The sequence below is a fragment of the Gossypium hirsutum genome, chromosome D01, assembly GCF_007990345.1.
Source record: "Gossypium hirsutum isolate 1008001.06 chromosome D01, Gossypium_hirsutum_v2.1, whole genome shotgun sequence".
Taxonomy (NCBI): Eukaryota; Viridiplantae; Streptophyta; class Magnoliopsida; order Malvales; family Malvaceae; genus Gossypium; species Gossypium hirsutum.
Genome location: NC_053437.1, coordinates 1,647,784 through 1,663,725, shown reverse-complemented (window position 1 = coordinate 1,663,725; position 15,942 = coordinate 1,647,784). Strand labels below are relative to the sequence as shown.

The 15,942-nt window shown below is 31.1% G+C and overlaps 1 protein-coding gene across 1 annotated transcript; it reads right to left on the bottom strand.

Annotated features, from left to right (window-relative positions):
- Positions 1-7,908: 7,908 nt before the first annotated feature.
- Positions 7,909-15,755, bottom strand: LOC107933093 (ADP-ribosylation factor GTPase-activating protein AGD3). The gene is made up of 19 exons (XM_016865244.2): positions 15,328-15,755; positions 14,454-14,530; positions 13,714-13,814; positions 13,338-13,408; positions 12,893-12,955; positions 12,623-12,667; positions 12,422-12,487; positions 12,257-12,304; positions 12,061-12,156; positions 11,926-11,967; positions 11,426-11,632; positions 11,204-11,335; positions 10,863-11,087; positions 10,597-10,683; positions 10,178-10,513; positions 9,721-9,866; positions 9,512-9,605; positions 8,834-9,321; positions 7,909-8,326 (listed from the first exon to the last, which is right to left on the bottom strand). The coding sequence occupies exons 1-19, from the start codon at positions 15,370-15,372 to the stop codon at positions 8,212-8,214; spliced, it is 2,484 nt and encodes an 827-aa protein (XP_016720733.1). The 5' UTR covers positions 15,373-15,755; the 3' UTR covers positions 7,909-8,211.
- Positions 15,756-15,942: the final 187 nt, after the last annotated feature.

The following is a 15,942-nucleotide window of genomic DNA, read 5'->3' as shown; positions in this document are numbered from 1 at the left end:
AAAAAATAATTTTGAACGTCACGAATCTATGAATCAAAATCCAAACAGTTTTTTTCTCCGATCTACTACACTAACCGTCAAATCGCCTTGGATCTAAGACATGTTCTTCTACTCGTTGACATGTGCTGATCTACCATATTGATCGTTAAATCGTCACTTGGTACTCACTAGCTGGACTTAAAAAAAATAGCTTAGTGACTTAAATAAAAAAAAAAACTTAAGGATAGTTTATTTAGTGACCATTTTGTAACTTTTCAAACTTGAGTGACTAAAACATAAATTGATTGTATTACCTAATAATAATTATTAAAAATGGTGATTTTATTTGAATTATTTATTAAAAATTGTATATTCGGTGGGTAAAGCGTATAAAAAAAATAATACGTACACGTCTTCCACGTGGGATCTGTGTTGCCAACAAATGAAGAAGGTTCAACTCTATGACCATAATAGTGTATACGTCAGTCTTTATATGTTTCTTTCCTCTTTTTGGGTTAATTTCACCTGACATCCCTAAATTATGACTCAAATTTGGATCTGGTCATCCAATTTCAATTTTTTTTAATTTAGTACTTAGTATTGTATCAATCACGTCATTTCACCGATATAACCATCAGCTTAGATGTTAAATATTAGTTAAAACATGACAATGAGCATGTTTAAAATACATTAATTAAATAGTAAACGTGTGTATAATGACAATTGTTTATGTTTTTAACACATCAAATCCAACTACCAATGTGCAGTTACATTCGTGTTTATGGTCTGATCCATGTGTTTTAAATATACACCGTGTCATATCTAAACTATCATTTATCGCCTAAATTGATGGCTATGATAATGATAGGACCTAATTAATACAATACTAATACTTTTAGGACTCAATTGAAAATATTTAAAGTTTAAATGTTAGTTTAGAACCAGGGCTAATATGGGGATATTTGATGCAATCAACCCTTCTTTTCTTGAACTTATATAAATTGATTTTTTTTTTTACATTTAACTCCTGAACTTAACAAATTTTCCCAATTTGGTTTCTGGTTTTTTTGCCCATGTGACGACATTGCATTCTGATATTATCAACCAATCTCATATGTAATGATATTATATAATCTCAAAGTACCACATCATTACGTAAATCATAATTGAGAAAAGTTGTCAAGTTTTAGTACTAATGTAGGAAAAAAAATTAAGGACCAAGTTGAAAATTATTATTAAGTTCAGTGATTAAATATTGTTTATCCCAAATGATTTTAAAAGAATATTATTTTAGTATGTATTGTTATTGACTACGGCTGGGTAGTAGTGCAGATGCCTTTACTTTTATTAGGCATACTCACTTCAAAAAAAAAAAAAAGCTTTTCATTTAATTTTATTTTAACCCTTAAATTTATATTATTTTATCAAATTACCCCAAAATGGATGAAAAAGTTAATATTTTTTTAACTTTGTTGATGTGGTATACATGTGAATTGCCACATAGACGACATGTCATCATATAATTACTTTTTTAAAATTTTAAAAATTCAAAAAATATATTTAAAAATTAAAAATTATTAAAAACATAAAATATAAAAAAATATTTTTTAATATTTTAAAATTTTAAAATAATTAAATATTATCATGTCATCCACGTATATGTCATGTCAATAAAGTTAACAAAATTTTCCATCCATTTTAAAGTGATTTGATAAAAATACAAATTCAAAGGTTAAAAGAGACGAAACACTAAATAGATGACTAAAATCACTTTTTTTTATAAATTTGGAGGACCAAAAAAGTTATTATGCCTTATTATTAATAATAAAAATCTTATATATAAAATATGTAAACTTTCAACAAAATTTAGAGTGTGTAATTATGATTTTAATTTTTTTTAAAATATTTTCTAATAATTATTCTGTAATTGCAAATCATATATAAAATTATTTTTATTATTAATATATTATTTTTCGTCGTTGATTTGGTCTAAATTTAATGGGTGGGAGACAGGGGAGCAAGTGCAAAGGATATTTCTGCTGTATCAAAATTGACATTATAATGAAAAATATATATAATTGCAGTATAAGGACTGTCAACTTTGATTTTTCTTTTGTTTGACCAAATTATACTTTTTGCAAAATTTGACCAATTCTACTTCATAAAAAACCTTTGTGCGAATAGACTCTCCATCACGTTGCTAGTATCACATGTTACATGTGAATTAATTAAGGTTTGGGACTTTTTTTTGGGTAGAAGATTTGGAGATTTAAATCTTTAATTTGATGGTGCAATTGAATTATTTATGTTTGTGACCAATAATTGTAGACATGTTGGACCAACATACTTCTTCAATCTCTTTCAATTTCGAAATCGAGCGGATTAATCTCTCTCAAAAAATTGGATCAATTACCGCTGTTAATTTCGAAAGTGAACAAATGAGGATAATTGATCACGCCGTTAATTTTGATTGATATAATAATAAATTTAGAGTTCAGTGTTTACATGTTTTGTCATTCTGGCCTTAATTCTAAAAAAAAAATCAACAAATGCGCCGTCAACATTTACACAAATGTTGCGGGATAAATTTGTTAAATTATGACTAAATTGACGGAATGTGTAGATTTTAAGGGCTAACTTTGTTATTATACCAATCAAAATCATGTACAATTGATGGAAAATATTAACGTCGTGATTAATTGTCTTTAGTTGTTCACTTTTGAAACTGATAGAGATTAAATTGCTCAAGGTTTTTTTTTTATTGAAGGGATCAATTTGTTCAATTTTGAAATTGAGGGACTGGAGAGGATTTTTTTTACCTATTTTTAGGGAAAGAATTTAAGTTCTAATACTGGAGATGATATTGTTAGAAAAGATAGTCATGAGCCTTGAAAAAATACGTATTCATGAATGGTAAAATACCTTGATTATACAGAAAAAAAACTATTTACGACTATCAAAATGTCTTAAAAATATTTTTTTGACTGAGTTTAAGTACTAGTAATAGTAAAAAATATGGTTAAGTTATTCTATTAGTCCATTTACTTTGCAAAAGTTGTGAATTTAGTTCATGTATTTTAAATTTATCAATTTTAGTCCTTATATTTTTTAAATTTTAAAATTTTAGTCCTGACCCAAACAGTAGCAATTAAATTTGTTAGGTTAAATACAATTACTAGTCATGTACTATGCATACAATTGTATATTTAATCGATATTCTTCAATTGGTTTATTTTAAATCCATAAACTTTTCAACGTTCGAATTTCAGTCTTGACATAAATGATAGTCTTTAGTGCATTAACTGGAATTTTAGTGAGTAATATGCGGAAATAATAATGTGATATAACATTACACATATAATAATTTGTTTGTCACATTAGATTTTGGAAATAACAGAACTTAATGAATTTAATAGTTATTTTTTTGATGAAGACTAAAATTTTAAGTTTTGAAAAGTACAAGGACTAAAAATGATTAAATTAAAGTATAGGAACTAAATCCATAACTTTTTGTAAAGTACAATGACTTATAGCAGAATTTAACTTAAAATATTTGGTAACATTCAATACCAATAACTTTATAATAAAAAAAATCGTATATTTTCACTTTCAAGAATTTAATTCCTCAACTTTTCAAATTTCAAAATTTACTTCAAACTGTTAAATCGTTAAATTTATTATGTTAAATTTCATGATATGATATTTTGAAATTAAAAAAAAAATCAATTAGCAGCCATTAGACCTGCCCATGGGCCGGGCGGCCTGGCCCGGCCCGGCCCGACGGCCCGCCCAAAATATGGTCTTGGACAAAAAACGAGGCCCGTTTAAAAAATGGGCCGGGCTCAGGCTCAACTTTTTTGGGCTAGGCCCGGCCCGGCCCAAATATAATAAATATATATATTTTTTATTTTTTAATTTTAAAATACTTTAAAAATATTTTTTTATTTTTTTAAAATATTTTTTCTGTGTTTATTAAAAACCAGGCCGGGCTGGGCCGAGCTCGGGCTTATTATTTTTTTCACGGGCCGGGCATGGGCAAAATTTCAGGCCCATATTTCGGGCCAGGCCTAAGAGTCGGCCCGAAAATTTTTTCCCGAGCCCGGCCCGGCCCATGGACAGGTCTAGCAGCCATATAACAAAAAAAAATGATATTACCGATGTTAACAATTGAAATTATATTTTTAAATTCGAAATGTTTGAGGGATTAAATAATTTTTAAAAAAAACAAGGGACTAAATTCTAAATATATGAAAAGTATAAAATTTTAATTTTTTTAATAATATAATGGAATTGCTAAATAAATGGGTTGTTAGGAAATCAGGGTGTATGTACACAGGTTTTAGGCAAAGTGCCACGTCAGTGAGGACCAAATTATGATTTTAAAAAGATTATAAGTTATAATTATATAATCAAAACATATCATAATCAAGTGTTGCATTCATAAAATACTCAATAATTGATAAATCCAACTTTAATAAACAAATTAAAATACAATTAACATGTCATCTTAAAGTGTTTAAACCTACATCTCAATCATTAAAGCTAAAACTCTCACCTGATCGGTTTTTTAACGGATCAGTATTGTTCTTAATTGAAGATTTATCTTTTGACTGTAAAAAGAGCTAAAGTGCTTGAAATTACTTGAAGAGGTGATGAATTCAACTGAGCACAAATATTTTATCGGATCTGATCGCATGTGTGGTGCATGACCACCTAGGTAGGGTTTGAACCCATGCTATTTTATAGCCTTGTTAGGCAATTATGTGATTCAACGATGCACTTTTTCTCTGTTGAACCTACTATCTCTTTAGATAACTTCAATCACTTTGGCACTCATAGAGTCGAGAGACAACTTTGGCAAGCGGCAAACAACACTCAGAATACTTCTCTTAAAGGAAGTGGCGAAACTAAGGGGGCTAGTAAGGGCCCAACCCCCCCTAAAATGAAATTTTTTTCATATAAAATTAGTGAAGATAAAACTACAGTTTGGCCCCCTTATAAATATAAAATTTTGATTTAATCATTTAAAAATTATAAATATATAGTCTATTAAAATAGTGAAATTACAATTTTTCTATCGTAAAAATTACAATTTAATTTCGACCCCCTTAAAAAAAATTTCTAATTTCGCCCCTACTTAAAGGAGTCACCCTCCCCTTAATCAAAGTTTTTGATTCAATGAATCATTAAAAAAATTCATAATAATAAAACAAGTAAAAAACAGTTTAACAAATTCAGTCGTCAATTCAATCAATCTATACCGATTCAGGCTCAACCGATCTAAAATTTTTCCCTAAACCGCTACTCCGAACCGTGTCCTTTGCCCTCAACATATATAAAATTTAGTACACAATTAATTATTTCCATAATCTAATATTAAGTAGTGTGGCGTGAACGCAATTACAAGAGAGGAAAGGTGGGTAGAAAATTAATGAAAATATTTGTTAAAATGAAAGCACCGCCGGAATCACGTGGTGGAATGTTTTCCTTAATTTTAATGGTGTAATTTGTATTTAAATTAAGGGTTAAATATAAAATTAGTACATAAATTTATTTATTTTTTATATTATTATTTTTAATTTTCTTCGTTCAAGATTAATATTCAAAATTTTCTTCTGTCAACTAAATTGCCACCTAAATTCAATGACGTTAAGTTTAAGACGCATGACAGGATAATATTTTGACACTTCAATAAATAATGCATTAAAACAACGTGAGCGCGAGAGTAGCAATCTGTGGGGTTGAAATCTTATTGGTGTGGGTGAGCCGACTATTTTACTAAAGTCGGTCTGCTTCGTGCTTGTCGCTTCGCCTACTTCATGCAAAAAAATGATTTCATCGGTTGACCGTAAATTGCAACGCACTTGAAAAGTTTTATTTTATTTTTCTATTTTAAGATTTGGAGTTATGAGTAGTTGGGTTAAAATGTCATAAATCACTATACTTTTTTTAAAAAAAATTGAAATTGAATTATTAGAGATTAATTCTTTTATTTTTAAATTTTAAAATTTAAGTTGAATTGTTAATATTATTAAATTTAAGTTTATTATAACGTTATTTCTAGTTATATAGCTACCGAGGAGATTTTTTATTATTTTAAAATGTCACAATTAATTTAACAAAAATAATAATAATGTTGACACTTAAATTTGAATTTTGAAATCTGAAAAGTAAGACTAAATTTCTAAAAACAAAAGTATAAGGATTAAATTTTAAATTTGAGAGAAGTATAGAGACTTATGGCATATTTTGATCTAGATTAAAATATACTTTTAAGTTCATTACTCTTCGTAAATTTAGAATTTAGTCCATGTGCTTTTATTTTTAGAAATGTAATCCCTCTATTTTTAAAATTTTCAAAATTCAGTTCCGGTCGTTAGCACCTTTTTTTTAAAAAAAAAATTTGGTGTGATATTTTGAAATAAAAATGGATATTCATTTGATAATCATGTAATTAAAAAGATACTATTTGTAATGAACTTAAATTTATTAAAAAATTTAACGATGGTAAGAATTGAACTTGCATTTTTAAATAAGGAAAGCAAAGATCTCTTTGGAATAAAAGTAAGGGGTTAAAGACTAAAAGTACAGGGACTTGAAGCAAATTTTAACTTAAAAATGAAATATGAGTAGATCCACTGGTTCAGGTTTTTGTATAGCCCGACACTTGTTTTGTACCAACTTGATTATCCATGATAGTTTTATTTTAATAAAATGGAATTATATCAAAAAAGCTTTTTTTTTAAATTGAATATAGTGATTAGTTAATTGAATACGATTAGGTAAAAAAGAGACAAAAGATAAATTTATTTATTCATTTATTTATACTAATTTAAATTTTTTGATTGCATTTGGTATCACAAATTAACCAAACACTAAAAAAATAAATAAAGATAAATTTATAAGGGAGAAGAAATTTATTAATAATATTAAATAAGTAATTTAATAAATTCAATTAGGTTCAACCAATTTAATTATAAAAATAAAGAAAAATAATTATTAAAAATTAGAGAAAACTGATTCAAACAATTTTTTTAACTCGATTCAATTGGTCTAACCCCTTTTTTCAAGATCAATACTCCGGTCAGTTCTCGACCTGATTTAGAGCTAATTTGGCAATGCTTTTAAAAAGTGCTGTAGAAAAGTATTTTGAGAAGTGCTTTTGAAAAATTTGAGTGTTTGATATTACTGTCAAAAAATACTTTTGAGAAATAAAATATTCATTTTAGACATGATATTATAAAGTAACAAATATGTATTTAAATAATGTTCAAATTAGTTAATATTATGATATTTTAGCAAAAAATATAAAAAATAATTTACTATAACTTATTGTTAATATTTTAATATATAATATTAATTTTAAATATTTCTAAGTAATTAATATTAATTATTTATTAAATTGAATTAGAATATATAAACTATATTTAAACATTTAAATATAATAATTAAATATTTGTAATTAGATATTGACACAATTGTATTATTTTAAGAATTATTTTTTATTTTTAATTAATGCTTTTAACACATTTGTACTATTTTTAATTAATTCTAAGTTCTAACATCTATTTAAAAGAAGAAATAGTAAGGTTAAAAAATTAAAATATCAGCCAAAAGCACTTTTGAGCTGAAAAAAGCTAAAAATTTCTGATTTTTCATCTGTGAAAAAGCACTTAAAATAAGTTAAAAATTTTTCTACACTGACGTATGTTCTTTATTGTTTTTTTAAGGAAAAACACTTTTTAATGAAAAAACTCATCTGAAAAGCATTGGAGAATACAACCTTAAACAACATCGGAGTTGTAATTATTCAATCGGAGATGCTCTCCAATTTGGGGATCCAACTTACCCCCAATTCGGAATCTAGTCAAGATCAATGTGACTACCGAATACAAGTAGTTATTCGACAGATATATATAGAGAGAGAGAGAACGCAGAACAAAGCATCTGAATAAAACAAATGTAAGAACACAGAATTGCCCTAAAATCTAATCCTCTACTCAACAGCTCCCACCATGAAAAGGAACAAAACTAACAAACACACAACACATTGCATGCCATTGCCTTTACCACATTCCATTTTCACTCTCCTCTAAAATCCCCCATCAAACCAAACACTAATGACATCCATAGATTTAGTAAATTACACACACACAAAAAAAAAAACGAATACGATTTTCAAATTCCACACTTCAGGTTCCAGTCGCACTTACTTTCTTTTTTTCGGGGAATTTACCGGTTGGCATCTGCTAATAAAGCAAGGACCTCACTGTCACTGATATCAGATTCTACTGCAAGTTTAAGAGGGGTTTTCCCTTCCCTATTTATCGCATGTGGATCCGCTCCCCTGCAAAAACCACATAAATTGTCATGACATTCCAAATACGATGGATACGATGTATAAAGGTAAAAGTACCATAGAAGTCTCTGTACTAGAAGTCAGATTGCATTTTACCTCTTCTACTTAAAAAACAGGCAAATTAGCCTATAGTTAGATAAAAAGAGCAAATTGATTCTTTCTATTAAAAATTTCATTCATTTATACGTTTTAAAACTGATATAGCTGATGGAATATTCAAATAGTGACACGTGGCATGCCACATCTACCTCATGCTGACGTACAGGAATTAGTTTTTAACAGTAGAAACGAATGGAATTTTTAACAAACTAACCAGTTTGCTCTTTGATCTAACATACAAAGACTACTTTACCCATTTTTGAGTAGAGGCAAAATGCAATCTGACTTCTAGTACAGGCGTCTCGATGATACTTTTACTGATGTATATGGTATGCAGATCAAAGGCACGAAAACAATGCAGATATAAACACAATGTAGCAAAGATGAGTAAATCACCTGGTAAGTAGTAATTTAGCAAATGCCGTTTTGCCTCGGTGAATACATCGATGAAGTGGCGTTTGACTTCTTGAATCCATTGCATTTATATTTGCTCCACATTGTAATAGAAGTTCAAGCATGCCAATGTCTGCAGTTTCACAGGCAAGGTGAAGTAGGGTGCAACCATCTAAATCGTCTGTGATTTGGCTCTCACTGGTTCCCACCAAGTTGAATGAGCTAGCAGAGGATCTATCAGATGAATCTGCTGTTATGTAACTGGAGCTGTTATCAGCATTCGCATGTTCTTGCAGTAGCAGCGCTTTGGCAAGGGTTAATGAAGGCCCGGGAGATTGTTCGTACACTGCATTTATATCTGCTTCACAACTAACAATATAACGGTATACAGCCTTCTTGTCATTGGCATGAACACCCTCCCAAATCTGTTGTGCCACGGGATTAGGATGTTGCTTGTCTTTAGGCTTGCGAACGAAAAGCTTTTCTGCGTACTGCGATCAAAAGAAAACAGAAATTTCCGTCCAGTTTATGCTAGTTGAATAATTGTAAATTGTTAGAAAATTTGTATATATTTTAAGCCTGAAAATATTAATCATCAAAATTAAAAAAAAAAAAATCATCTTACGCAACTATCTAAAATAATAATAATGTAAAGACTAGAATACATGGGAAATGCTTAACCTTTGCATGAATGAACTTCTCCTTTGCAGATATAGAATCAGTATGACAAGGCTTGCCCGTAAGAAGCAACTGCAGTTTATCAGACTTGTAACAGCTTCATCACAGGAATAACAAGCGTTAGTAACAAGCAGCAAAAGAATCAAGTTCGGTTTTATATTACTGGAAATATCTTATTTTAAACATATATAAATTAAAATATATATATTTACCCCGTGAGGGTGAGATCGACATGGAGAGCACTTCTTGACTGCAAAAATTCCTCCCAAACTGAGTTAGCAAAGGTATTGCCGAGAGATTGAAACAAACCTATAACAGAGGGCTCCCATACTTTTACATCGAGAGTAAGTGATCGAACCTGAAATATTAACCAACAGAAAATTAAGAGTTACATAAATGATGAGGCAACATTGGTACCACTACCGAGTGATTTTTTTTCCCGAGTAAAGAGTTCATTTCAGTAGAAAACGTTTTGTCTACGGAAACAACTAATACAAACTCCAACAAGCAAGATCAAGCTACTCCTTCATTACTGAGAACCATTGACTGATTAAACATAAGAAAATCAAGAGAAAGAACAATCGATAAATAAAATACTTTAGATTTAGTGATGCAGGATTCTCAATAAGGAATGCAGAAAAAAGGTAATATATAATTTATTAAGTTTACCTTTGATATGTGAACACCGAGATTACGATGAACACCGGAACATTCAATACAAACAAGAACACCCAGATTCAAAGATGCCCAATCAGGTTCAGGGGCACCACAATCTGCACATTTATCATTGCCGCATACTCTTTGCAGTACATCAATTGGCTTTTCGATTTTTATAGAGGACCTTAGATGTAGTGAAGCTTTTGATTGGTGTTCATTATGTGCATTAACAAGGTTTCTCTCAGAGGTATATTCTTGACCAGCAGTATGATCAAAATCAGAACTTTCAAACGAACTCTCACTGGTAGATCGATGATGACCACTTCCCATGGGACTAGAAGAAAGACACTGAAACAGTATTGGAATGTAATTGTCAATATAACGATAAGGAAATCGATACTTGAAACTCATGCTACATCTTTAATAATTACCGTCTCAGGGGCCTGAGAATTAAGTAATGAAGCAATAACCCCAGTTATTTTCTCAATCCAATCCATCTGATCTAGTGCACTCTCTGCCTGCACTGACAAGCACAATCAAACATTATTGAGGATCAATTGCCAAATAATAACCCTCAATCCTACACGAGTGTAACATTTTTGGCACAATGATTTGTCAATAGGTTGATCCCAGAAACGATTTGTGTGTATACATATATTAACCCCTATAAGAACTACAGCCCACGCATAAGTCATACCTGCAAAGTGTAATTCTTTGTTGGAGAAATTATCCTAAAACAAAATCTCAAATCTGACTGGTCAGCGTCAACTTTAATAGTTGATGTAAGCAGGTTCACAGTGTGATGGGCAACAGATTTTTCATCATGTACGCCACCATGATTATGAGAAGAAAGCCACCGACCCAATAATCCAGATCCAAGATCAGAGTTATTTCTCTGACCGGAAAGGTGGCCGGCAGACCCCTAACAATAGATGAAGAACAATTATAAGAGCAGAAAAGAGCATTGATCATAGAATGAACTTCAAGCACCCTGGTTCTCAATATTTTTTCCAAAGGGCAGAACAGGAAGATTCTTACAGATGATTTACTAATCTGCTTGCGGTAGTAATACAGCATTCCTCGGCTATCAAGGACAAAAAATCTTCTTTTCCAGTCTCCTCTTAAGTTTGACGAACGTTTTGAGAGATAGCCTTGTCGAATAGTTTGAACCTGGAGGAGTATTTTTCAGTTTTAGAAGCAGATTGATGGGACTAATACAATCTCACAAACAGAGCTCTGAGATAAAAAGCTTCTTTAAACCTTTCCCTTTGCAGCAGACTGCATAACTGCCTCTATCATTTTATGTGAACTTCTACCTATTGCTTGTATACCATCTCCGTTAGGAGAACCATTAGAAGACCATCTACTCTCTCTGGCAACCTGCCTTTTGTACTCCTGCATTCTTTCATTTAAAGCTGCCTGCTCATAGTTTGATCTTTCTCTTGATTGTCGTGCATAAGTCAAGACCTGCAGGACTTGTATTTCAACAATGAGCACACAATCAATAGTATAGTGAATCCACGGATGTAGGGATGATCAAAAAGGACAAGATACAACTTTTTTCCCTGCTATGGTTTGCTTGCATTTTATAACCTGCTATGACTAATCTATCAAATAAACGATATATATTTGGTATAGGATATTATTTTTCTTCTCTTTTGAGGAAATGAAGTGGATGAAGGAAACAAAGCTAAGCTAGAGAAGATGTAGAGATATTTGTCTTAGTCTAGAGAAAACTTGTATGATAATTGATAACAAACCTGATTAATATATGGCTCCATTTGATGCAATAATTCGTAACCCTACAAATGAACAAAACTTATAATAAGAAGAAATGCACTAAGCAAGTGATAGAAACATGAGAAAGAAATTGAGAAGTCCTGCCATGTGATCACCTGTTTGAAGTAACGACGATGTGCATCCATAGTCCCACTGACTGCTTCCAGAAACTCAAATCTCTTTTTTGCTTCAACAGTTGAAAGAGCAGTTACCTGTAATTATAAACCACAGTGCTCTCATTACATATCTTGAACATTCTGAACTATCACAGCAACATCAATTTAGAAACTGATCAGCAAGCAATTCACTCACTAGATTGAAACGAGCTTGCTCAAATGTCGACCTCGCATTATGAAGTTCCTAGAATAACTCCAACAATGTCAGAGTACTTAGGGACTTTCCATCAATATGATAGATATATAGGTAAGAATGTCAGATACAAGAAAATAGAAACTATCAAGCCATTTTGCAATATACCTCTTCCAAAACATTGACAATATCACTCTTCGTACTTTTCCTCAGTGAAAGAAACTTTTCCCGAGCCTGTAAGATTATTCAAATTGGAATTCTATAACTATGAATATGATTTTAGACCAACTTAAGACCTATAATATCACATTGAAGAAACATTAAAATCATGCCAACAAACTGCACTAGCAAAAAAGGCATCTAAAGCACCTGGTCATAAATGAGACTAGCCTTGTCGAAGCGCTTACGTGCTTCCTGCACTAAGATAAGATTTTTAAAACCAACAGTTAATCAAATAAAATAGATGATGTATAACTATGCACATATTACTAAACCTCAGATGAACCTATATCAAAGCAAAACATATCAACCTATTTTTATAGCAAGAGTTAATTTGGTTGCCAGCTTTAACTTAGTTCCACATCCTCCCAAATTTATATGGCTGCTTAAATCTCAAAAGCAAGAAGAACCAGGGGTTACCTTGACCTCAAGTAAATCAGTATCAACAAACTGCACTAATCTTTCATTTAGCTCGGTTTCAACCTGAGAAAGAAAAGAAAGCAGTTTGCTATTTTCAATACTATTTTAAATCAATATGATTGAATAATAAACTATATACAGTGTTGAAGTTCAATATATTTATAACATTTACATTCTCACAATGCTCAAAACAGAGATCTAAAAATGACAAGAGATCAGTTTTTAAGATTGTGCACTGCAATTTTAGATAGCCAGGAAGAAAATAACAAACAAAACTATTCATTTATGACTGAAATTTCTAAAATATGAATCAGTCTTTCAGTTACTATTCTTGTAGCAGCAGTTCGAGAGTGTCAAAGAATTGAATTATCCAAAATCAGTCAGTTTCATATCCTCGCTTTCGTAAATTTGGTATTCATGCTCAGAAGATACTTCAGAAATTTACCTGGGATCGAAGAATTTCCTTGTATGTCCCAATTTCTCTCAATGCTATGGTAAACTTGGTCATAACAGGCCCTAAAGAAGTGGGAAAAAAAGGATACAATTATTGCTATGGTGCCATAAAAATCATTGCACCAGAATAAATCTTCATGTGATGCTTGAACAAAAGAACGAAAGGACAAAGTAATAAGGAGGCTTTTGGACATCTTATGGGGATCAACCCAACAAATATTACAACCGGAAGCATTACAGCAACAACAGTGAAGCGACTGCCACTAAAGACTGCCCAATCACTTCAAGGTGCATATGCATCAAGTATCAACCAACATTCGAGCAATTCCAATAAACAACTTTCGCACAAAGATTGAGCAAATACATACCTCCAAAAGCCACACTAATATTGTCATTATGGCCTCCACCAAACATTTCAAGGGCATTTGCAAAGGCGATGTCCCCATCATATCCCTCCCCAAGTCCTTCACTGCAATCAGAAAAAAAACATGCAAATGAATATTTCGGAAACTCATGGCTCCAATAGCAAGCAGTAGCAACCCCACTGCACCTCCTTCCCTCTTCAATGGACAAAACCCAAGAAGAAGAAGAGTAATTGAGGGCTACAATTATGTAACTAGTTTTACAGAAATGGAAAAGATATTCGTATCAGCATCCTCAAGTAAACGAAAGTGTCAACTTAACACAGATTTCCATCAATTATTTGAAGGGTTAAGTACCAAAAATAATAATGCATGCAAAAATGTCAGTTTTTCTTTGAATGCAAGGCTGCATTCGGTTTTTGTATCAGATGCTTGACCAGCATGTACGAGGAACGTTTTTAACATATAAGACTTCCTCAAAACAGCAGAAATGTAGGAACAAGAATAGGTTATGAGAATTAATGTACACAATTGACATCCTTTATGTTCAAGAGGCATAAATAAACAAACATAAACCAATACTTAGCGCATTTGTGAAAGACATACTGGGCTATTTCTTTATTTAGATTAGAAATCTTAGCTTAGCCATGTCACATTCTCATACATATCAGTTCATAAGGCAAAAAGAGATCTTGCTTACTGAAAACAAAAAGATACACAGACAAAATTTGATGATCTAAACATACGTGTATTTTCGACATCCTTTAAAAAACCTTAAGCTTCTCTCCCGTAACAACTCTGCGCTTTCCTCCATGCATTGCATCTGTCTCACCGAACAAAACAAATGAATTACCAACGTATGATCCATAAGTAACTAAACAGATGCATTTTCTGACAAGGCTCTATTATCAGCGTGTGTAGAAAACAAAATAAACATGACAAGAGATCAAATAACTTACTCTGAAACCTAAAATCAAAATAAAGGCGAAAAAGACAATCACTAATGAATTGGAAGCATGGAAACAACATCCATTTCTCATAAAAATCAGAGAAGCTAACCAAACTATGATCTTCGTAGGCATAAGAACACCTCAAAATCCAAGAGAAACAACAGTTTGAAGATGTCCTCACCATAACCATGCTAATAGTAAAGGAAAACAATGTCTTAAAAGCAAACTTAGATACTCCATCCCACTACAATAAGCATTTTACCAAGACAAATTTAGATGTAGGATTGGCACTTGATAAACATATTCATGATAAAAAGTTCACCAGGAATATCTCATAAAAGGATCTTAATTAACTCAAAATTAAAAAGCATAAGAAGCCATCTGATTATTGAAAACCTATAGTACCTAATAATACAAATCATCAATCAGTCCCTAAAAGCCACAAATTAATATCTATTCGTCATCAAGCTAAATATCTAAATTTTCTAAAGCAGCCAAACGCTTGTTTACTTATTTTCTTCTTCTTATTTTACCCTTTAACAGCAGAATGCAAAAAAAACGGAGCACTAAAGTTCACTAAAACGGCAATCAAATTACGCAACCGGAAATAATAAAGCTAAAAAATTAAACCTCGAACACGAAGCACGAAGCAAGCGAAAAGAGAGTGAACCTGCTTGCGGAACATGGGAGAGTCATCGAGCTTAGCGAAATGCATTGTGGAAGCGACGATTCTTTGTTCTCTTTACGATGAATCTTAGTTACCATCACACTGATGATGTTCGATCCTTCGTATGAACAAAAAAAAAATTAACCTCACGAGATCTCCTTTTCAGCTCGATTTAAACCTCCACAAAAGATTTTTGAAAAAATTAAAAGACGAATTTACTTGAAGAGCTTCATTAACGAAGAATAATCAGCTTTCAAAGAAATTCAGCTCGAATTTCATGGATTTTATGGTGTTTAACTTAAAGAAAAAAAAAGTTAATTTATTTTTGCATAAAGTTTGTTTACTGTAGAATTTTTAGTTTTTTTTTTCACTTTTCTATTTTGTTTCAAAGCGGGCAAGAAAAAAACAAACCCAGAAACCAGAAAAGCAAGAAAAAAAAAAGGTAAAGTGAGAAAGAAAACATGAGTTTTAGAAAAGGTTAAAATCTGATCCAAGTCCCTACACTCTTCACACATTTGAAGATTAGTCCTTCCTTTTTATTTTACTTTTACTTTTCTAATTTCAAAATTCAAGTCAAGTTGTTAGCCTCATTAACACTTATTCCGTTACTAAATAGAA